Genomic DNA, 23,866 nt, shown 5'->3' on the forward strand with positions numbered 1-23,866 from the left:
GGTGTTTTATGTGTATCTTCTACAGTTCCCAATTTAATGTGTTTGGTATTTAATGCCAGTGCTGATAAATGTGGCCACTGTTAATGGTATCCGTGTAAAGCCTTTTCCACTAGAAATGCCCTGCCAGTGCTGGTCATTGATCCAGCACAGTATGCAGAGTTGCCTTCTCTGTCCACTTCCTCACGAAGAGAACTTTCCAGCCATTCCAGGAACAATACCAATGGGAAGCTCAGGTCATGCTCAGGTTACATCTGGATGTAAATCAAGATTTATGTTGTTAGGCACCTGCCATAATGGAAAAATATGGAAAATCCCGGTTAAGAAAATCTCACTGGGAACATTATGAACTTTCTAATGTGGAATGAATTAGAAGTGGCAGCTGCTCCAGATGTGCTTCATTAGAGGAATAAATCTTGATTGATGTTCACCAAAGCTGATGTGTTTGATAAGGAAAAGTAACATGTTCAATTTGTTTTACAGCCATCTATAGTCTGTTCCCAGAATAACAGTGCCAATTGTGCAGGAAAGGTGATTGGTGGAGTGGAGGATGGGATATTTCTGTGTGTGTTTGAGGGTTTCACTAGACACTGGGAGTCTAGCTATTTTTGTTCAGTTCTCTGGGAGTGTTGTGTTTCTAAAACATTGTCTCAGTCCTGACATTTTTGCATGCCCAAACAAGTCATTTTTGTTTCAATTTTTATGCATCTTGTCCAGCTATTCCTTCTCAGTTAGTATAAATCAAACAATCTGGAAATTATGTATACGTGTTGGTTGGAATCAGGGCAAGGAGAATCCTACCTTGGTGAAATCATGAATACCTGGACGTTGTCAAATGATTATTGTTGTGGGCACATTAAAAGGTTCTGAGGTTTGGTGTAGCTCAAGATAAGTACCAAACAGATGCTTAACCCAACATTATCAAACCTTTTGAGGTTGCAAAATTGGTCTGGAGGCAACCTTATTAAAAAAAAAAAAAAAAGGTTTTCTTATGAGATTTCTGCCACTTCCTTCCTTCAGTCCTACCAGAAATACCATGACAATAGCAGAGGAAGGTGAAAAAGAAAAGTAATTTTAAAGTGAACAGAACGTTTGGATTCGTTTTTGCAAAAGTTTTGGTCTGTTCTTAACTGATCCAAACCAGTTTGCCTAACCCTAAAATTATATCCTTCCTAATGGAATGTTCTTTCACCAACAATGCTGACTGCATGCAAGGAAGGTCAAAAATCCCTTTCAAGCCTTTCCAGAGCTGACTAAAAAAACCCTCAACCAATGTCCACAAAAATGTCGTCGATAATGCTTTCCCAGTTTTGATTGAAGAAACTTTTAGGTGGAAATTATTTCCTTGATATAATCTAGAGTTGGGCCTCACTCACAACGTTTGATCAAGGTCCAAACATCTCTAATATTGGGGATGGTTCAGATCTGAGGGTTTGGATCTTTGATAAGGCTTAGTTCTACGCTATTTTGGTCAATTAGTTTGTCCCTCAACTTCAGTAAGAGTGGGATCAGGCCTATAATCTTATTTTTCTTCCTCCTTCTGACAATGTGGGCTTTCTTAACAAATACAAGTAAATATATTGAGAACTGCAAGCATAGAAACAGGCATTTAATGTGCTTTCAGGCCAAAATATTATCTAGCTTAGACTAAATTTTCTGTACAGCTGCTCTGGATTTGTAACAATGGTTCATGCTTCACTTGACACAAACATGAAAAATTGGCATTAACTCTACATTAGTTATAAGAAAAACCCTAAATCACTTAATTTCTCTCATGCTGACAAATAGCTACATTATTCTTCAGAGAAAAATCACAACTGTAGGTCATCTTCTGCCGATAGTAGTCTAAGGCTTTATCTACATGGGAAAGTCTTACCAATTATACCAGTATAGCTACACCAGTATAGCCCCCTGTGTGGACATTCTTCTTCTGCTATATAAATACCTTTTTTCAGTTTAGCAATAAACACCTTCCCAAGTGACATAATTCTGAACTGCAGACATAAATGACTAAGATTTGAGACATTTCAGTCTTTAGGTGCCCAATTTGAGACATCTTAGAGGGACCTATTTTTGAGAGAGGGACGCTGAGTCCTTTCTTGAAAATCAAGTCCCTTGAGGAGACAAAAAACTTGGGATGCTCAGAATCACTAGTCACATTTGAAAATCTTGGCCTAGGAGGTCCAGCACTGCACCCGCTGAAATCCATGTCAAACCTCACCTTGACTTTTGTAGGGTCAGGATATGCCCCTCAGTTTTTTAGTGGGCTTTTATTTCCATTGAAGCAACCTCAGTCTCAGGAAGACAGAAGGCAAATATTCTTTGACTCTGAGGTACTTCAGTTCATGTAGGTTTTGATGTTTTTCTGTTGTGTTTCAGGCAGCCGCTAGTAGATGCTCTCCCATCGTGTGCTACAGAGGCCTGTGTTGTCCTGATGAAAGAAATTATTGTTGCAAAAGAAGTGGAAGAGGACAAAATGGAATCTTTCCTTTGGTCATTGTCATTCATTCCTGAGCCCACCACAGGCATGATCAACTCTCTTGCTGTGAGCAGACAAGTTTTTCATTTTATCATTAAAACCATCTGGTTCCTAGCCTTGGCATTTAGACTATTCGTCTCACTCACACTCAGATTTACACGAAACTCTGCTTCTGGAGGTGATTTTAGTGATGTGTTCTGGGAGTGGACTGAAACTACCAGCTCATTTCATGTAAGACTCCAGCAGAGGGTGCAAAGAGCCTTTAGTTACTGGTGTTTGATTTGAACCAGCAGCATAGATATAGAAGGGAAGAGACTGAACTGGCCCCTCATGGGTGCTCTCTGTGGGTCAAGGTAGAGGTTCAAAGGCAGGACAGTGTGAGGAAGCTGCTATTCTTGCAGGTTCTGCTCTCCCTGTTTTTTGGATAGAGGGCTTCATTCTCCAGTGCTGTCAATTCAGCACTTTTTCACGAGTATTATAATGAACACCCACAGACATTCCAGGCTCACAGCTACTTTTCAGATTTTGGCTTGTTAGTTGATTACATGTGCTGAGTATTCACATTTTTATAGTGTGGTTTCCCCCTAAGGTAATATGTAATACAGTCCCTATGTGTATTACCATGTATACCACGAATTTCAGCTCAGAATGGCATTTGTCACCTTTCATGTATCATTTTCCAAGATTTGGAGGAAAGGATACAGGGAATTTTACATACACCCTAAAGGGCTCTAATGCTCTATGGTTTTTACATTGCACAATGCCCTCTTCTTTGGGCTTCACTTTCTGCAGGACACTATTATTGAAACTGCTGTAAATGGGCTTTTTTTTAGTGATCGGAGAGCCTCAAAAGATTTGGTTCAGTTTGTGTGCTTCTCTGAAGAAGTAACCACATTTCTTGGGTATGCAAAATTGAGCTCAGGATTGAGCTAAGAATTGAGCAAACTGGCAATGTGTTTGCAAGATTCCAAGTACTTCCTACATCTATGCAGACTGGAATGAGCAACCTGTCTTTTAATATTTCTACTCTGGGATCATGAATAGAGGTGGGTGTCTGTAAAAAGGAGAGAGCTATTGCAGCAATTCTCACTTAGTTTCCTCTGCCTGAGCAGCATTCCTTGTGATTTGTTTTTTTTAGTGACTGGAAAACAAGGTAATAAGACTGCTGGATAAAATAAATAGTAGACCAAATTCTGACCAAGGTACACAATGTTCCAAACTTATCTGTGGAAAAATGGCCATTCTTCCACAGCCCCTGCAGTGAACGGGGGACCAAGTGTAGGAAGGGAAGCAATGGGGCATGTTATACCTTTAGCATTTCTTGCTGGCTGACTCATGTAGTTGGTACACAAAAGTCCCATGGGAATTATTCCAGTTTTCAGTTATAATAAATCTCAAATACCCTGGTGGAGAAAGCAACATCAAGGCCAGATGGAGCATGTGGAGGCAGACAGGAAAAGCTTGCACAGATTCTTCTGTCCACAGCCAGCATCAGACCAAAGTGTAGAAATTACAGGCTGCTCCTGGCTGGGGTACCTTGGAAACTGGCTCCATGTGTGTGTGTCGTATCTCACAGCCGCTGAAAGGAGGAAGGAAGGAAATTCTATTTCTTACCTTTAATGGGGTAGAGAAGCCTAATGGTTCAGGAGGCAATGGCCGTAACTCATGACAGAATCTTCTTGCTGGATTTATGCAGGGGGATTGTGAATGTCTGATGTATCTGTGCCCAGTGAGTGAGAACTTGGGCCTGGTACATTCTTCCTGAGGTTGTCCTGTTCCATTTCAGGTGGGGATAGCTTAATAGCTACTTCTGTAGTTGACTGTGTTTGAGAAGCCTGAGTTCACTTTGAGGGAAAGTCAGCAATTGCAAATCATTTTTAAACAGTAAAATAACTGCATGGGTCTATTTGGCTTGGCAGCAAAGGGCCCACTTATTGGTCAGACTCATGAAGAATCATTCTCACAACTTGCTGTTCCCTATCAAACAATTACAGGCCAGGATAATAAAGCGACAGCTGCCAGAGCTTTGAAGGCTTTCCAGAATTCCTACTTCAGATAATTCATATCCAGCTCATTTAGCCTTCTGGGTCATTGCTTAAATTATGGGATTTTCAACAAAACCATATTTACTTCGGGGTGTATGGAAATATGGGGTTTGACTACAGCTTTATGGGACAAATAGAAACATATTTTGTGTCTTGGACCCACTTCGCTTCCAGTGCTCCTCTTCTCCAAAATGCCTGTAGTTGAGAAATGTTTACAATTCATGGCAAGTTTGTGCAGTGGGAAAGAATCTGCTAATGATTATGGAATACAAACAGTTCAGAGTAGGTTCCCATGTAAGCATATGGGCTCTGTTCCCGAAAACACATGTCTCTTTACTCATACAAGTGCTCACACTGAAATTTATTGTATGGTATGTTAAAATATTGACTGATGTGCACGAAATGAACAGCTCTGGTAGATGCACATAAATTCATTACACACTGACGTCATAAAGAGATGAGGTTGAATTTGTTAGTGTCCTTAGAATGCTGGGACCACAACTTTCGATGCAAAGTCTCCCTCTCTCCCTCAGCAGTAGTTTTTTCTGTCTTTTGCTTGCTCTGGCCGTTCCCTCCCCCCCACCCCCCCAGATGCTTTTCCTGCTCCATTTCTTCTTCCTCTGTCCACCCTCTCCAGCTGCTCTTTCTCTCCTTTCCTCCCAGGATTCTTACTCCTGCTCTCAGTCTGCTGGTTGGATCTGGGTTTGCAATGTTGCTACAGCAGCTTTTAACTTTCTATTTAGAAAGCTAAATTGGGAGAGGTTTGAAAAGTTCTTGGCTGGTCTCTTATTACGTAAAGGGCAATCAGAAACTGCTTGATTGCCAGTCAGTGCAACAGAGACCTGCTACTAGAGGGCACTTTTTAAAATTTCTGTGCTGAACTGCAAACTCCGGTTGTTTTCTAGGAGAAAAATAACATACCATCCTGTCAGGCATTAACCTATATGTATTCACATTTACAGCCTAGGGCCCTGTTACGATTGTGTATATACAAACAGCAACCATTTATTTATCATATTTATTTATAATAACTGCTTTTACAAGAAAGAACAAAAGTAGGGTGTACACGAGAGCGCTCATGGTGTGTCTCTCCTATAGAGCTGGCTGCATCTAAAAAGCAAATAGTAGTTGCCAAAGTGGCAGGAAGAGAAAATTTCAGTAGAGTGGTGCTGTAAAAAGAAAACAAGTCACAACAGATGCAAACTGTGCATAACCATAGGCCTGATCTTGCAATCCTTATGGACTCAGCTGGTCCTGGTCCCATTAAATTCAATAGAATTACTAGAGTAGTGGTCTGCAGGATTGAGCCCTGTAAGATATATTGGTCACACTTTATATTTAAGTTCCTTTTATAAAAGGCTAATAAATGATTTATAGGTTTGTAAGCATATTTCAGGCATAATTATATAACCACTTGTAACACACTAACATGTGTTTTAGGTTATTTTTCTTTATTATTTTTATTATTCTAGCACCAAGTCCGAGACCAGAACCCCACTGTGGTAGGTGCTGCTGGTTATAAACAAGCTGTTGGACACAATAACGAACTAATAAATGGTTAATAAACTGTTATAGTCATTTATTGTCTTTTATAAGCTATTTATCAGAGGAACCTTAATATAAAATGTGACTCATTATGAAATACTGCACTATTGCTATACCTCAATAAAAGTGTAGGTGATAATGTTATAGCCAACCTAAATTACATGCTCACTGCGCTGGTATCCTTAATTTAAAGCACTCCCCTGTTGAGAGTGCTGGACAATGGCCACTTGTATTAATCTCCTCCATGCACTGTACAGCACTTTTGCATCAAAAGCTTCTATTTGCTGCAGCTTCATCTTGAGTTGGAGAGCCCATTGCTATGGGGACAGGCAGTATATTTTACAACATAAACAATGTGAGTGTTCTAAGCACTGGGAGTGTCTTGGGATGCATTTCACTTGGTAGAATGGCCTTGAGTCCTCTCACTGATCATACTAATTCAGTCTTCACTTGAACATATGAGAGTGGTAGATTTTTCTCCATATCATCTGGGGTTTTCCTCTGAGTCTCCCCAACATGCTTTATATGAAAACCTTTCAAAGACACAATAGTCAGTATTTGAAAGTGGGGGCTATTTTTGGTGGCTTCAGAAGAGAGTATAAGTATAATTCATAAGGATGAATTAATTAATGCTTGTAAATCTCTGTGAAGATGTACATGCCGTCAGAGTGCTCAGGGTATTATAATAAATAGGAGGCTCACAGTTTTTAAGCAGCCTGTCATTCTTGTCTTGCTTTACAGCCTTTGCTGCAGTCACCAGGAGCAAGTCGGAGTGTCTTCTTAGGAATAACTGCTTTGGTGCATCACTTCTGTTCAGCTAACGGCGCCTGTGACCTTCTGCCTGCAATACAGATGGTGACAAGCATTCTGGAAGGATACTTGGGAGGAAACTGCACCTTGCAAGAATCAGGACTCAGCCAGGTAACAGTGAGTTAGACAAGAGTGGAGTAACCCTGAAGACAAGTTTCAAACAGCCATCCCTCTCTTTTTCTCCCTTTAGACATTATCAAAATAAGAACCTGTGTGATGAAAATGACATGCAATGGAGTGAGAATATGGATACCTTTGAATCTACAAGCACATGTTCTTTTACTCATTTCAGCTATATTCTTTAGTATTACATATGGCCAAAAGAGGCTTGATGGCCAGAAAAGAGTTGCCCTCATGGACATTCTTGGGTATTCAGACAACAAAACATTTTAGAAAATTGTCTAAAAGGGCACAAGAGTGTTGGATCTTTTCTTATCCTTTCTACAGATTTTAAAATTTTATTTGTAATGTATTATTTTAAAAGCTGTTGGATATAAAATGAAAAATCTTTTAAAAACTACAGATAACACATGAGAAATAATTTACCTGTCCCTTCTTTTTGACTGGTTTCATGCAGTTAGTGGTAGCTGTGACATCATCGGATGATGCACTCTGGGGAGTCACAGCATGACTGGAGTTGATTGACATGATGTTGAAGGACCTGCCAAGGAAAGGAGAAATGATATTGCGCTAGTTGATTGTGTGTGATTTCTCTGTTGGACTGGGAGCAATTCAGCCCATATTTCTGGATTCTTCATTTTAACTGCACTTCACCTTTAAAGAAATATCTTCCTTCTGTTTCACCATCCTCCTAAGCAGTTGGCTCCTTTCTCACACTTAGAGACCACAGTGACAGTGTACTAGATAGTAAGTGTAGCAGGACCCCAACTGCTATGCTAGCCAAGGTATTTTGCACCTTCTAGAATTTTAGGTCCCAATGTGCAAAGCACACTTGGTTTTAGTTATTTTTTTCATATCATCTGAGCAATCCTGTTCACTCTCAGTTCTGTTTACAGCAGTTATTGAAACACCAGGTTTTATGTAATGGGAATTTCAATTGAGCTTTTAAGATAAAAATTCCATTCCTGAACTTTTTTGACTGCCCCTGTGGGCAATAGAATTGTAGAAGGAAGATGGAAAGACAGACAGGAAAGATCTGTTGTATGAGGTTGTAGAGTCCATTTTCCTAGGGAGGGGCAGAATTGCTCCCTACTGTGTATCTTTTAGTGCTGTGCCTAGTCTGGTTTTAAATAACTCAGGCAATAGGGCTTCCACCATTTCCCTTGCGGGACTATTCCACAGTCTCATAGCTCTCACCATTAGGAACTATTTCCTGAGAGTAAGCCAGACTTCTCTTAATCTCTTCCACATGCATTTCTGACTAAAGCTGGGTTTCTTTTAAAAGGCCATACAAATAATGGAAGGGCTTTTTCCTTGATGTTCCATGCATGAGCTTCTCATGAAAATAATAATTTACATTTGCAGTCTTGAAGCATCCCAAAGGACTGTACAGGATCTGGCCAAGATGTTCAAACACAAAGCAAGGCACCTAAATAAAAACGGCTTGATTTTTGTGACCCATTGAAATGCAGCTGCCTCAAGAGGGGCAGGCCAAGCACCAGCTGAGCAACTGTATGGTACAATGGGTGAGGGGGAGAGGATATTTTGACTTATATTACTAATATCCATGCACGATCGAAAGAATCTCAAGCCGCATCATAAACCACCTACACTAAATAGGGTTTGAGTCTCCTTTAGCTCACACAGTTATAGCACTTGCTTACACATTTTAACTCTGCAATTACTCCTGAACTAAACTGATGTGTGTTTCTACGAACAATTCAAGGAGGGACAGCCTACGAGGAGTTGAACTTATGGGTATTGGGAGTCTAGGGATAGAGCTTGCTATTGAAAAGTTGTCATTTTCCAACAGTTACTGCGTCCATTGGTTTCTGAAATTCCTCCACTTTCCTCTATGCTTAGTATAGGACATGACCATGGTAACATTGTGGTAAATGACTTAATCAACCATGGCATTCGGAACCCCAAACCTTTACCACTAAGCATTTTACCCTGCAGCATTTTGATCTATAGATAATCAAACTGAGACGTAGCTTTCATATATTTGAAAATCGTCCCCGTCCCCCACTTGTTTAATTATCTGTGCCTTCACACTGAAATTAATGTGCATGGTATCTTTTGGATACTTTTGCAGCATCACCGTTCCAAACCAAATTTAATTTAAAAGGTGTTATATTGTTTATAGAAGAGCAAATTCTGGGTATGTACAGGCTTGTCTACGCCAGGAAGGGTTTGCCAGTGGAACTATAGTGGTAAACCCTTTTAGTGGAGTTGTACTTTATACTAGTTCCCTGAATGAAATAAGCGATATAAGCATATGGACTCTTTTGCCATATGTAGTGTATGCCATATGTAGTGTAACTGCATCAGCTTTTGCTGGCACAGCGTCACTTAGGGGTGCAAATTTTTTACACGCCGAACTGACATATCTATGCCTGCAAATCTTTTGAGTTGTGACCCAGCCTGATCCTCTGGCAGATAAGCAGATATTCTGCTATCACCTTCTCCGATCTAAACAATTGATTCCAGGCAGTCTCCAAGGACACTCTCAGTATTCACTGTTCTGAAATTTTGCAAGAAGAACACAGCAATGATTCAGAAGTGTCTGAAATGATACCTTTGCATCCTGGGTCCAAGCAGTTTTTCTCCGCAGTTCATTCTACAGATCTGCTCATGTTTGTGGTTCATTATTGAGAGTTCCCCATGCGGCAATAAAATGGTGAGCAGAGATCTGTTTTAGGCAGAATATTTTGAAAGAAAATGTGATAATATAAAAGTAATAAAATATCTTGTGCAGGTGATGGGATGTTTTTAGCAACCCTGATGTCAGTTTCCCATTTTACGTTGCTTTGTATTTTCAGCTGCAGCTAGTGTTAAAAGCAATTGGAAATGCAGGGCTGGCAGCAACATCTCTAACACCTGTCCTGAGTTCTTGTGCATCCCTGAGAAGCAACCCTACTGAAATCCGCCTGGCTGCCATACAGGCCTTCAGACGCATTCCCTGTGCTGCCAATGTAAGTGATATGTTCAGTGGTTGATGGTTTACTGGTGCTGTATTGGAATCGGTACTGTGTGAAATCAGGGACGCCAATTAGGGGGGGCAGGGGAGTGTGGGAGCTTCCCCCCGCCCCTGAGTTTCATACAGATGTGCAAGCTCCCAGGTGTAGCTCTTAACTGCAGCACAGCGTTAGTGTGAAAGTGTGAGTTCTGCAGAGGAGAGGTGTCCCTGGGGCAGGGAGTCAGTATTTTGTTGACAAAGAGTGATTAAGATAAGAAAGGGCGGGTGGATATGGAATATCCAAATTAAGGATATGGAAGTTTAGCCTGTAAAAGGGGAATCCCTCCATGGAGAGGGGGGAGGGGTTGTTTTAGAGAGAACACAGGGGATTCAGAAAAAATATAGCAAAGCACTGAGCCAAGGTGACATTCACCTTTTCATAGGTGAAAAGAAGGGGTCAAACCCAGGGAAGGGCTAGCAGTGAATAGCGAAGTTCCCACTCTACCTGTGGTACTTATGTGGCCCCATCACCATAGTATCTGAGGCTGTGCCTCACAATGTCTAACCTATTTCTCCTCTCAGCCCCTTGGGGAGGTAGAGCTGTGCTGTTATCCCCATTGTACAGATGGGGCACTGAGGCACACCCAGACTAAGAGCCAGATTTTCAAAGGTATTTAGGCACCTAGTGAGATTTTCAAATTCATTTAGAAGGTTGATGCTTTGTAAACACCACTAGATATCGAGCTGCATCTTTGGGTGCCTAAAAGCTTTTGAAATTCTGTCCTTAAAGCACTGAGGTCAGACAGGAAGTCCGTGGGGGGGAGTAGAACCTAGGTCTTTCAGGGCTACCTCCCTATCCAGCAGACGAGACCAGTCTCTCTCTCCTCTGCATGCTGAAAAAAAGAGGACCCTGATAGATGGTAGCAAAACCAAGGCAACCAGTTCTCTGAGACTCCAGCAAATGATCCCAGAAGGTTGGGATGGAGGTTGTGGTTGACAGCATGTAGAGCACCACAGAGGTCAGGAAGGATGGAGAATGAGAGTCAGATGAAAGGGGATCACTTAATTCCCAAGGGGTGGCAGGTTCTACCCAGGCTGGGTTGTACAGCAATGGCTGCTGTGTAATTTTACATTTTAACTGAACATTTAACACCTCTAGAGCCCCAGGCAGGTGCAGTCTTGCCCTAGTAGGATGTTTCCAAAGTGAAATGATCTATTCCAGGCTTGATGAACTGCAAAAAAGTGTTAGAAAGTAATCTAGATTTTTCTACAATTGTTGTATTCAAGAGTTAGTAACAAAAAATATACATTAAAATTTAAAACATAACCAGTGTCCCTTAAGTGACTTGATACATGATGTGAGAACATGTTAGTATTAGAGCTGAGCGGGTCTAATATTTATTTAATCCTCTTTTTTTATATATAGGAATTAGATACAGAGTCCTATCAGCTAATTTCTAAGCTATTATCTGGAAAAAACAAACCCTAGAGTTTTCAGGTGCCTAAGTAGCCCTTAGAATCATGGTTAAAGTTGCCCCCTTCCCCAATCTAAAATGGTGCCCCTGTGTGAAATAATTCTGGAGTGTGCAAACAAATAAGAACTGAGTATAAAAGCATCTCCCAGCAGAACTCTTTCCGCTGCAGGGGAGGTTGGGAAGGATTGTGTTCTTGTTGGAGAAGCAAAAAAAGCATTACAATGTTTATCTTGACAAATGTGATCTTTTCGCAGGCAAAAGGTCCCTTTTAATATAATGAACGTGCAATATAATTACCACATTGTAATATTGCAGGTATCACTGTAGCACTATGCTTAGGGTATGTCTACACTACGAAATTAGGTTGAATTTATAGAAGTCGGTTTTTTAGATAACTTCAGCATTCCACTGTGGTAACTGTTAGCGAATTGATAAAAAGTGGTAACTTGAGCTGCCTGGCTTACCTTGCCTTGGTGAAGCCCTGGAGAGGCTCATGTGTTTTTTTGGTTTTTGTTATAACCTCCTCCTCCTCCCCAACCTCCTTTTGTGCAGTGTGAAGTATTGGAAGCTTTATGCAATGGATAAGCCTAGTTACAACTGAGACATTCCCATCCTTAACTGGCTAGAGAGAAGTAAATGGTTGACACAGTATTTGGTACACACAGGAAAACGTAAAGCCATACCCAGCAGGCCTTACTGAAGCAAGACTATCCTATAGCATGTCTTGCTAGACAGACCAGGAATTTCCTCCCACGCTTGAGGGGGCTCACACTCTGAAGCATACTAAGAAAGACAAAGCATTTCCTCCTCATTTCTTTAACTGATTTACTTCCGATGCTGACACACTTAGGGCACGTCTTCACTAGCAACGTTACAGTGCTGCCGTGGCTTGTGTAGTCACAGCATAGCGCTGGGAGAGAGCTCTCCCAGCGCTCTAAAAAAACCACCTCCATGAGGGGCGTAGCTACCAGTGCAGTGTCTACCCTGGAACTTTGCAGCGCTGAACCTTGCAGCGCTCCGGGGGTTGTTTTTTCACATCCCTGAGGGAGAAAGTTGCAGTGCTGTAAAGTGCCAGTGGAGACGATCCCTCTGCTTGATCCTGTCATTGTAACAAATACAGAGCACTCATTGAAATCTCCTGAAATTTTGTGCCCAGTTTAAGGGTATAACTGGGTTATATGGTTATACCACTCATTGCTATATTCTCATTGGAAAAAACCAGTTGTCATGTGGAGCACCATTAAGTAGAAAAGAATAAATGACATTGTATGAACTAAACATTGAGTGGACAAAATGACTTCCTTCCACCTGTAAGATATGGAAGGAGACCTGCTCATGTGAAGAAAAGTTACTCAGACACAGAAGTTTTAGCAGGATCAGGCTCTGAATAAGGAACCGAGGATTTGGTCCTGGACTAGTAAATTCTGCTACTTGAAACTGTATTAATGATTATTGTATTGGGGTCAAGTCCTGAACTCAGTAATGTTAATGCTAATGCTCCCCTATGCTCAGTGGATCCATCCCAATCTGTGTAATAGTGTAGCATCCTGGGACTTTGTGAACAGGATGCTGTGCTGTACATATATGTGTATGTTTTGATGTTGTATAAAACTTACTTTCCTCATAATGCTTATTGCAATGGCTAGCCACTTATACCTAGAAATTAATGCACCTCAACTCTTTTAGGGAAGTAAGTACCTTAATCTTTTTTTTTAAAGCGTACTGTATTAGTCCGGCTATATCAAGCAGGCGATGATGATGTGGAAATAAGAATTGCTTCATATTATATAGCAATGAAATGTCCAAGTGAAGAGCTGTTTAACCAAGTACAACAGACTTTGCAGGAGGAGACATCTAGCCAAGGTCAGCAGACAGCTACTGAAATGTTAAAAATACCTAAATATGTTCTTTTCTAGACTTGATTTTTGTTTTGATTCCTATGAGAGGTGTGTGAGGTACCAACCTGTTTGAGCTCCACATGTTACCTACTTTAAAACTGTTAGAATTTGGGTGTTCAATTTTTTTTAATTGTCAACAATTCGGTGTGGTACACAAATTGAAAATCAAAAAAAGAAAATCAAGTGTCATCTCCCCTGGCTGGCAGCATTTAATGAACACATACTGACATCATCAAGGAGCCTTAGAGAGGAACAACAGGCCATGCTGAGTTTTATTACATTACAAACACAAATGGCTAATTATAAAGTTTGTTGAATGGAGAAGGAGAAAAGTAGCAGAAAAATAAACACATTTCTAAGCTTCTGAAAATTATTTCAGGTAACAGGTATTATAAAAGCGGTTTACAAAATATTTCACAATGCCCCTTTAAAATGTTCCCAGTCTCCCCATTTTATATTAGCTGTTCACTGGGTATAGTACTACAAACTTATTAATATTGAATCCCCTCTTATTGCCTACAGCTTCACCTTCACTTATCTCTCCAGGACACTGTGCTGTCTAGCGGTGTCCTCCTTTGCATTTGTTGTCCATCAATTTTGGTGTCATCTGTAGATTTAATCATGGTTGAATTTACACCAAAGACAAACACAGTTCTGAAGGGTACAGAGAGCAGTGTATTAATTTTAATTTAGTTGATCATACATTCATTGGGAAGCTTAAGTGTTTTGGACTCATCTGCAAATAGCAGCCAGACTTACTGAGAGATGCTTCATTGTTATGACAGAAGCATCTCCTCAGACCACCTGGAAGTGCTCTGGAGACTAAAGTTTGACAACTTTGGCAAACAACTAGAAGCAAACAACAGCAACAACAAAACATTAATAATCCAGAGAAGAAGAAAAGTGTGGGAAGGGGAACATGCTGGATTAAAAGGGATGTTGTTTAAAAACATCTCTCTGACTGTCTTACCTATTTGGAATATGCCCAGATGCGTAGTTTCTAGGCAACAGAATTGCAGTCTTTGTCTTTACTTTGTACTGCCTGTTTCAGTAATTCCAGCCCAACCCATGACTGATTGCCACCTGACCTGAGTCAGACTGCTGATATTAGATGCTGAACTGAAAACTGACGCTGCATAGAAAATCCATTGTGCTTGGTTTAAAACCTGCTTTTGTTTATGTGGTAGATTTTCCAGAGGAGAAGCCATTTCAGCCAGTGTGAAAATGATAAGCATCTAGGTTACATAGAAGTGAAGAATCTCACCAGCTTCCTATACAAAAGCAACACACATTTAAGATGATCAAGGATTTGGGATGAAGGAGGGATTTTCTATAAACAACTTCACCATTATTAACAAGGAAGAATTTTAATTTGATCCAGTGTTTTTAACCCTGTCCAGAATCAGCACTAGGGTGACCAGACAGCAAATGTGAAAAATCGGGACAGGGGGTGGAGGGTAATAGGAGCCTCCATAAGAAAAAGATCCAAAATCAAGACTGTCCCTATAAAATCGGGACATCTGGTCACCCTAATCAGCACAGATAGTGACCCTCTTCTCTGTAACCTAGTGTGGAAAAGACAAAAATCTGTATTAGTTTTGATTTATGAGCCCAATCTGCACAGAAATCGAAAATTGTTGTCCGGTTGCTCCAATGATTGAAGGCAATAACCCTAAAATCTAGAAACTGTCTTGATTTTTCTGTTGGGCTTCTGAGCATGTGGAATTTACACTAGTCCTATAATAGATTCATGGGTAATAGATGCCTTTCAGGGCATAAAGCACACGTTGGTTTTCAGGATCCTTGCTCAGAATAAAAACACATGAAAAATCAAGCTGCATTACAACCCCCTCCCTCCAACAGTCATATAAATACTGCAGCTCTACATGTGAAGCTGGAGCATGGGAACTCATCTCTGCAGCCAGTGCAGCAAGCAATTGGCAGTCTCCTGTTAAGAGAACTGGGTTCCAAAAATGTAACAGCCTCAGATTTATTTACTTTACGTAAAGAGCTTTCATTGCCAGTTGATGGAAACAGACTTGCACGTGCAAGTCTAACCCTTAAGAAAAGTACTCATCACATGAGTTTATTTAGGTGGTATTGTAAGTGAAGCTGGTAGTGATGTCTGTATTTAAGGTTGCCTAATACTTTCCATTGTAAATCTCTGTTTTCAATTGCTTATAACTTCGCCTGACTTTAATCGTTTACTCCAGAATTTTCTGTGCTTGCTCTCCGGCCCAGCCAGACTTTTTTTTTTTTTTTTTTAAGTTTCACCAAAATGGATCTGCCATTTCCGAGAATGTGAGGGAATAATTGATCACGTGGCCAATGTTATTTTTTTCAAATAATTTTTGAGGCATTCTATTGCCTCCATTCTTTGAAGTAGGGACTTGAAATTTGGCAAGGGGGAGGTGCCAATGGACAAAGAGACCTCCTGCTGTCCCCAGGAAAATACTTCTAGTTTTGGTCAAGTTTTAAGATTTTGAAAAATCACCATTTGCACATGCTTAGTAGAGCTTGTTAGAGGCTTGGAGTTAAAAATCTCTGTACATTCCATCTGCACTAAGCATACTGTCCAGAGTCTCCAGGTTTGTCTACCCTGCAATTAGACACTCGTGGCTGGCCCGTGCCAGCTGACTCGGACTCACGTAGCTCAGGCTGCAGGGCTATTTAATTGCAGTGTACACTTCTGTGCTTAGGCTGGAGTCTGGGCTCTAGGACCCTGTGAGATGGGAGGGTCCCCAAACCCAGAAGTTTACACTGCAGTTAAACATCCTGAACCCTGCTAGTGCGAGTCAGCTGGCACGGGCCAGCTGTGGGTTTTCAATTGCACTGTAGACACACGCTCAGAGTTCTCTCACATATTGGGAGTGTGCTCCCAGGCACAGCGCTAGAGCTCTGGGTGTGAGGAAGAATGCAGCAGGAGCAGGAATTGCCTTCCACAATAAATGTGCCTAATTTATATGCTTGGCTATGCTGTCTGTAGCAAATAGACTGTACTTTAGAACCAGGATAGAACACAAGATTCTTGATTCCCCAAATTCCCTTGTTTTCTATCAAACATTTGTGTAAGCCACTGGCAAAGTATGTGCGATGTAGCAGGTGATCCACCTGGAAGATAAAAGCCTACTACTGCTGCCAGTAACTTGTAGCTTAAGTAATTGAGCTTTGTGCTATAGATTTAAAAGCTGTGGGTTCTGACTCTGCTGAAGACCCATGTAAGGGGTCAGTATAAGTCCACACGATATAATTCTTTTAAAGTTTGCTTTTTAAAAACAACTTAAGAAGTTACATGCCAAAAACTTCATTAAAAGAATGTTAGGGTTGCAAAGCCCAGGCACTCACAATTTAGGAAATGCCTGTGTTGGGTTGCCCATGCAATCTTCTTTCAACCCTCTTTTGCATATGCAGTCTTTAATTATATGACTATTTGTTGTACAAGATTTTTATGTAAGGCAGTAAAGAGGTGAACAGTAAAATGGAGCAGCAGGTTCCAAGAAGATACCATTCTCTTGTGTTTAAGGCACTGGGTTGAAACACAGGAGAGCAAGGTTCCAGTCCAGATTTTTTCCATAGACTTCCTATGTGATGTTGGGGAAAACCGATCATAACGCATACTTACAAGGGGGCTGAATTAAGTTTGCATGGGCAGCCTTAATGCTGTTTTAATATAGTTTTTAATGTAATTACATAACAGAGTGACCTCTTCATTATGAGTTTATTTGGTGTCAGAGAGCTAGATTCTGCTCTGTTACACTAATGTAAATCCAGAATAATTCAAAATCATTGGAGCTACACTGTTGGTACTGAGCAGCATGTCCATTTTACCTCCAATCCAGTGCATTCCCTTGTGCTATTCTGTACTTATTATTATTTAAAAAAACAACAACATTGAATACTGCAAATAGTGAGGTTGGTTACCTTTAAATACTAGTTAGTTAACTACAGCAATTGGAAAGTGTGTAAATACCATCACTGAAACATAGAACAAACTCTGGCTTTTACTAGGATGCATTAAAACTGGGTGTTTTAAATAACATTGCCAGTGATGAGATTAGCTAGTGGGCTAGACTTTGATTTCTGGAGTTAACCCCAGTGCAGCTGGGGCAGTGACTCTGGATTTGCACAGATGTAAATAAGTGAAGAATCTGGTACTGTATCTTAGTTCATTTAAAAATAAAAAACCCTCTTCTGTGATTGACAAGCCTCTTTCTTTGTCTAATTTAAGTGGGTTCTTTTGTTTGGAGTCACCTCTCTCAGCTCCTGGAGACAGATGATCCACTGAAGCAACATCTTAGAGATTCTCTTCCTGATGACATTCTTAGCAGAGAGTTTGACTGGGAAATATGGAAATATTCCTCTTATTCAGATGTCACTTTCCATTCAGGTATGTTGCGCTTTAAAATTGGACCCTGTGCCGCATGTGAGTGCTTTAAATCCCTGTGTGGCTTTCTTGTTTCTTTATTCCTCGCTTTCTCACAGAATATTTTAATTTTTGTGACTGAATAGAACCCAGATATGCAAACGTGGGGCTTGATTCTGCTCTCTCTTCTCTTGGTGCAAATCAGTAGTCACTTCATTGAATGTGACGGTGTACAACAGGTGTGAGTGAAAGGAAAATCAAATCCAATAGACTTTGTTTTGTACTTTCCAGTCATTCCTTTGACCCTACAACAATCTCTTCCACAGGGGCATGGACCTCCAGAGCAGCAACAAGAGTGGTGTTCAGGCTAGTGCAATCATGGGCACTAAGGAGATATGATTAGCAACTGAGCTTCCTCCATATTATAAACTGATGTGGAGAGGAGCTTCCCTGAGTTCACCTCTGAACTCATGTCTTCCTACATATTAGTAGAAAGCCCCATACCACTAGGCACCAAATATACCACTAAACAGAACTCTCTCTGAAATACTTGGAGCTTGCTTCTCCTGTCACTTGCATTGTTTTTATTTTGAAGCACCTATGTTGACTTTGCTGGATGTACACTGATGTGAGAAGAGATTAAGGCAAAGTCTTTTTGTTTTTTCTTTGTTTGTTTTTCTGCACATCTGTTTTTTGTTTTAGTTTCTCAGAAGCAAAGGCTGATTAGTATTTTTGCTCATGTACTATAAAACTCTTTCTCTTTAATTATATGTAAGACATACACCATACATGCTTCTTCCTGTGGGTGAGCTAGGATTTGTGCATACAGTGGTGTCCATTGAGTTTTTGCTATGTTAAAAGGTTAACAAATGGATTCATCTCTTGGCTGAATGTTTTCTTCTTCTTCATAAAGAACAAAACTGCCATTTCCCAGAGAAAGGCTGGAACTTGAAAAGTAAATGACAATATTTGATCTTAAAATGACCCGATGTTTGATATTTTATATTGCAGCAACTGCAGGTGCTAATGTGGAGGCTGCACTAGTCTTTTCTCCTGCATCTTTCATCCCACGATCAACAATGACAAACTTGACTATACATACCCTAGGGCGGGCTATAAATCTACTGGAGGTAAATTCTGTTTTTTCCCTCTTCATGGGATGCCTAGTGTATTGAAATAGAACTAAGTGCTTTATAGTTTCTGGGTATAGTTTCCAGTTACGATTTCTTCATCAAGTTGTATATTTTTCCCTGAGATTTATATGAGATTCATCTGGTGAGTTTATGAAAGTTTGGACACAAATCAGCCCTTTCAACACTTCAATTAACAGGCTGATTTGTGTTCAAATTGAAACTCTCTCTACTGTGTTAATGTAGCAGACTAGCCAACCAGCTTATATCCTCCACTAGTGTCTTATCCACATTGGAGATAAAGTCCAGTACGCCTGCCAGCTAAAACCCAATCCAGCTCCTATTGAAGTCATTAGGAATCTTTTCATTGGTTTCAGTGGAAGCTGGATGCAACCCAGCAGAGTTACTCTGTTAGTTCAAGAGTGCTTTTTGTTGCTGAAGGCCCTGGGTTCAATCCCTGCTGACAACGCATGGTTGTGGTCTGTACAAAATGGTGACCCATATGCAACCTCATTGTCATTGTGCCCTCAGTTATACCCAGAATTGCACAGCTGGAACTGAAGGCACAGTTTGGCCTCCAGAATCTTTATTGCAGATGATGATGCCCATGAGGGAAAGAATTCAGCTTAATTTTCTGACCCGAGATTGCCATTTGCAAGGCCAGTAGTTAGAAAAAAAATCTTTTTACATGAAATGTGCACCAATTGGATATCGACTCTCGTAATGCTGTGTGAGTCAGCTTTCTGAACAGAACCACACTTGAAGTTTCCGTGTAGCACAGAAAAAAGAGGTGTGTAATTTTACAAGCAATATTATTTGTAACATGCTCAACTAGGTGTAGCCAGAACACATGCTTCAGGGTGCAAATGGACTGCTGCCAGATTAAATAAGAAATGTTTCCCCAATATAGAAAAGGAGTACTTGTTGCACCTTAGAGACTAACCAATTTATTTGAGCATAAGCTTTCTCCTTTTCTTTTTGTGAATACAGACTAACATGGCTGTTACTCTGAAACCTTCCCCAATATAGACCATCACATGTTTGGCTATAGTTGCGGTATGGAAGTTATTAGTGAGGCATCCAGTATTGGCCCCTGCCTGAGGCAGGATAGTGGACTCTATGGACTAACAGTTTGGCCTGGTATGGCTAATTCATTGTTGCTATAGAGGCCTACATTTTGCCAGTCCAGAGCCATTCTGGTAGTTAAATTTCTATTTGCTGAGTATGGACATGGTTATGCCCAGCCATGTGTGGTCTTCTAAATATATTCTCTTCTAGTTTAACGTATGGTTAGAGAATGCGGAGGATCTCATGCAGAAGATGGTTGGCCAACACTCTGCTACTTTTAGTGAATACCTATTTACAAATACTGATGAAAGAAACTCCAAGTCGGAAAATCCAGTAGAGGCAGCTGGAAAACTCAAACAAAAGAAGCTGACTTCAAAGAGAGACAGCCGTGGAGATCGTCTGGTGACCAAAGGGGCAAAGCCCAAGTTAAGAAAAGCAAAGCAGAGCTGTCCAGATGGAAAGTACAATAAGATGAGTGAGTTAGTGAAAAAGGTAACTAAATACACATATCCTGGTAAAGACTTTGAAGCTCTAAAGTAGTCTCTGGGTCTGATCTAGAATTGCCTAGAACTCCTGTATGAAAAGGATGTAGAATGCTGTCCTTTGGATGTGGCAGTGTTTTACACAGGTTTTAATGACTGTGCAAGAATCAAGGATGTGGTGAATCATGCCCTGTTTTGCAGAAGCTATATTAACTTAGAGCATTGGTTCCCAGACAATGGTATATGTCACCAAATACTTTGGGCTGTCTCTCCATACTTGGAGGCTTAATCTTGTTCCTATTGATGTCTGTCTGTCCTTTTTTTTCTTTTGGTCCATAGATTTCAAGAGGAACACAAGCAAGCCCTTAATGTTGAGCTTCTGCCTTGGTGCACTGTTGTTGCTTATTTCTTATTCAGCTGTGTGTGCTGTGAGCTGCAATGGAATTCCATTGTGCAGCGACCAATGAAATGAAGATTAGAGTTTGGAGCAACCCATGCTCTGGGCAGAACTGACTGGGATGTGATGGGGACTGGCTGCAACAGCTGAGCTATAGTCTGATAAATTACCCCAATTGCTCAGAAAGCTGGTCTTTTTGGAGTACAATATATTTACCATCTTTTTTTTTCCTATTGGAAACTAAGAGACAGCTGTGGTTTATAGGAGCCTGCATATGATTGATGTTAGAGCTGAGCAGATAATGGAAACAAATTTCTCTGAGCACTAAATTTGACAATATTTGTGCTTGGATTTTCTTTCCCTGTATTTGTGCCTCTTTCCATGGACATTCTTGTAATCAACTTTCACTAGCATATGTGGTCTCAGAAAGCAGCTTTTTGGCTTATGTGAATACTCAGGGAAGGAGAATTTTAAATTTTCTTTTATGAATTTACCCAGCAAAATTACGTTATTTTAATCTAATCAGAGGAGATAAACAGTACCATGTAACTTATTTGAGTCTCAGAGCCCAGGTCAATTGACCGATCACAACTACCCAACACAAACCAATTTTCTAATAGCAAGCAATGTTGTCTAATAAGTTCAAATAACAAATACATCTGAGAGAGGCAAAATCCGTTCATGGTTATTCTGGAAACAGAGGCCAAACAAATGTTTAAATTGTTAAAATTTGTCAGTTCAGCTTTTTATTTTTATAATCATTGTTTAATGTGTTTATTTTATATACAAATTCTGATCCCAATCTTGCATACACTTATGCAAGTGCTATACATCAAACTCCTAAGAAGTCCCGTTGAAATTAATAGAGGACTGCTCCCACACTTAAAGTTAAGCATGTCTGTGAATGTTTGCATGATAGGCTTTATCTTGCACTGCCAGGGTGTCACAGGTCCTAGCAAGCACCTTCTTCCTGCTACCCAGTAGGACTGCAGTGAGGGCTCCCAGCTTCTGCCCCCTCCCCTGAGCGACACCGGGAGCTGGTGGGGCAGAGTGGAGCAGGGCGGGATGGGGCCAGGTCACCAGCTGCTGCCAGCACCAGGCCTCCCGTTAACTCCCCAGGCCACCCTGGACCCACGTTCCCCTGAAGCGTGGGGCCCCCCAAAGTGCTGGGCCCAGGGCGGTTAGCCCAGTCCATCCTATGGATGGGATGGCTCTGCTTGGACCCATTCTGGGCACCACCAAAAATTATACAAACCTGATGCCCATGATTATTCCAGGGAGGTCAGTGGTTTTGTTTCCCCAAAGCCATATCTGTCTCTGGTTCGTAGCACTGTTGTGGCTGGCACAGCAGTGTTCAACATTTCAGGAGCCCCATCACTCACCCATCTTGAGTATGATCAGTTGGAAGCAGCTATCACTTCTGCTCCCGGCTGAAAGTATCTGATCCTTGGTGTGTGGAATGCTGTACAGGACACAGCAGGCCTAATAACCAGGGTCTCATGTGGTCTTGTCATATTTGCATGGGTTCAAATGCCCCACCATCCCCTCTGCTAATAATCTGAACTGCACTGGCGATGAGTTTGCTGTGAGGTTGTATGGTATTTTGTGTAAATAGCCCCTGCTCCTAAATAACTCTGTACCACTCTGTCAGTTTACTGAAAGGATGGGGAAAAAGAAGGAGCTGAAATGCGAACTGAGCATCAAGATTTTTGGGAATGAACTCAGCTTTTTGGACTGTGAGGATATAAAGAAGCAAGTGAAACATTATTCCCTGAACCTGGCGGAACTGGCTGTCAAGCTTCTAAAGGTAAAAGGAACCATTTTGCTGTTTGAAAGTGGGTGCTTGGAGAAACTAGTTTTGACCTGATATGTAAGAGGTTAAAAAACAGGGATTATTATTTGTTTTAATTGAACCAAATCAGAATATTTTTTTTTAGAAACCTTTAAGACTGGGAAATACACAGGATCTACTCTGGGTTGTAACAAAAGGGGATGTGTTTGTGTCACCATGAACAAAATTTAATTTAATGTCTTGATTATGCTTGTCCCTGTTCTTGTCCAAAAACGTTCCTATTTCAGAGCAAAATAATACCTAGTCTTTAAACACTCATAGGGCTTACTCTAGCTGCATTTTTGCCCTTGCCAAAGATAAGCTTTGGTGTTGGTTTCTTATTTATTTCCAAATCCAGCTCAATGAAAAGGACCTGCTATGGAAGGGGAAATGCTATGAGAAACACAGTGGATGGTTCTGTCCCAAGCAAAAGTCTGGAAAAATCCTTGCAGCTGACTTTATGATATGCATAGCAATTTTATTTTGTTTCATTATTCTGCCATAGGGGCAAGAGGTCCAGTTTAATAAAAGACTGAGTCTGGCTACTGAAGAATTGCTCTTTCCATCAATTTCAGGCTTTCAAGTTAGACTGGCTTTAAATGCTTCAGCAGCAACCAATGTAAAAATCAAAGGGAATGTGGATTTCAAACAACGATCAAATTTTTTCATAAATGGATATCTCAAGCTAAGGTAAAAGATGCTTTATATAGTAGGGAGCAAATATGCTTCATAATTCAAGTACATTGTAGTTAAACTGTAATTACTTTGAACCATGCTGTGATTACAGTACAGACTGTGGGTTGTATACCAATACTTGGAAGAGCTTAGTTAACATCTTTAAGAGCTGCAGTAATAGAAGAGAGGCAGCACAGACAGTGTCTGGAATATGTCAGTGGGAATCAGGAGTCCTTGGTTCTGACTCTGCCTCAGGACATTTTGCCTTTTTAGGAATGTCTACAGTGCAATAAACCCTCCGGGGCACTGAGTCCCAGAGCCCAGGTCAATTGACTCGGGCTCGCAGGGCTAAAAGCTGCTTTGGGGGTTTCAGAGCCAAGGCTCCAGCCTGAGACTGAATGTCTGTATTGCATTTTTTAGCCACGCAGCCTGAGCGCCACAAACCCTCATCCGCTGGCTGGGCTAGTCATGGCTGTACCACAGGTCTTTTTATTGCCATGGAGATGTACCCTTTGTTCCTTAATGAGATTAATAATACAGACTCACTTTTATAAGGCACGTGGGTGGAAAGTGCTATATAACTGTAAAGTAA

General features: G+C 40.8%; 1 protein-coding gene across 1 annotated transcript in view; it reads left to right on the forward strand.

Annotated features, from left to right (window-relative positions):
- LOC140918001 (uncharacterized) overlaps positions 1–23,866 on the forward strand; it is a 152,269-nt gene that overhangs the window by 34,751 nt on the left and 93,652 nt on the right. Inside the window, exons 11-19 of the mRNA XM_078854475.1 lie at positions 2,377–2,542; positions 6,808–6,987; positions 9,819–9,971; positions 13,149–13,293; positions 17,557–17,715; positions 18,703–18,821; positions 20,100–20,381; positions 22,420–22,575; positions 23,105–23,289. Coding sequence (XP_078710601.1) covers positions 2,377–2,542; positions 6,808–6,987; positions 9,819–9,971; positions 13,149–13,293; positions 17,557–17,715; positions 18,703–18,821; positions 20,100–20,381; positions 22,420–22,575; positions 23,105–23,289 — 1,545 coding nt within the window. The remainder of the gene's footprint in view (positions 1–2,376; positions 2,543–6,807; positions 6,988–9,818; positions 9,972–13,148; positions 13,294–17,556; positions 17,716–18,702; positions 18,822–20,099; positions 20,382–22,419; positions 22,576–23,104; positions 23,290–23,866) is intronic.

Source organism: Lepidochelys kempii, chromosome 10 (assembly GCF_965140285.1).
Source record: "Lepidochelys kempii isolate rLepKem1 chromosome 10, rLepKem1.hap1, whole genome shotgun sequence".
NCBI classification, from domain to species: domain Eukaryota; kingdom Metazoa; phylum Chordata; order Testudines; family Cheloniidae; genus Lepidochelys; species Lepidochelys kempii.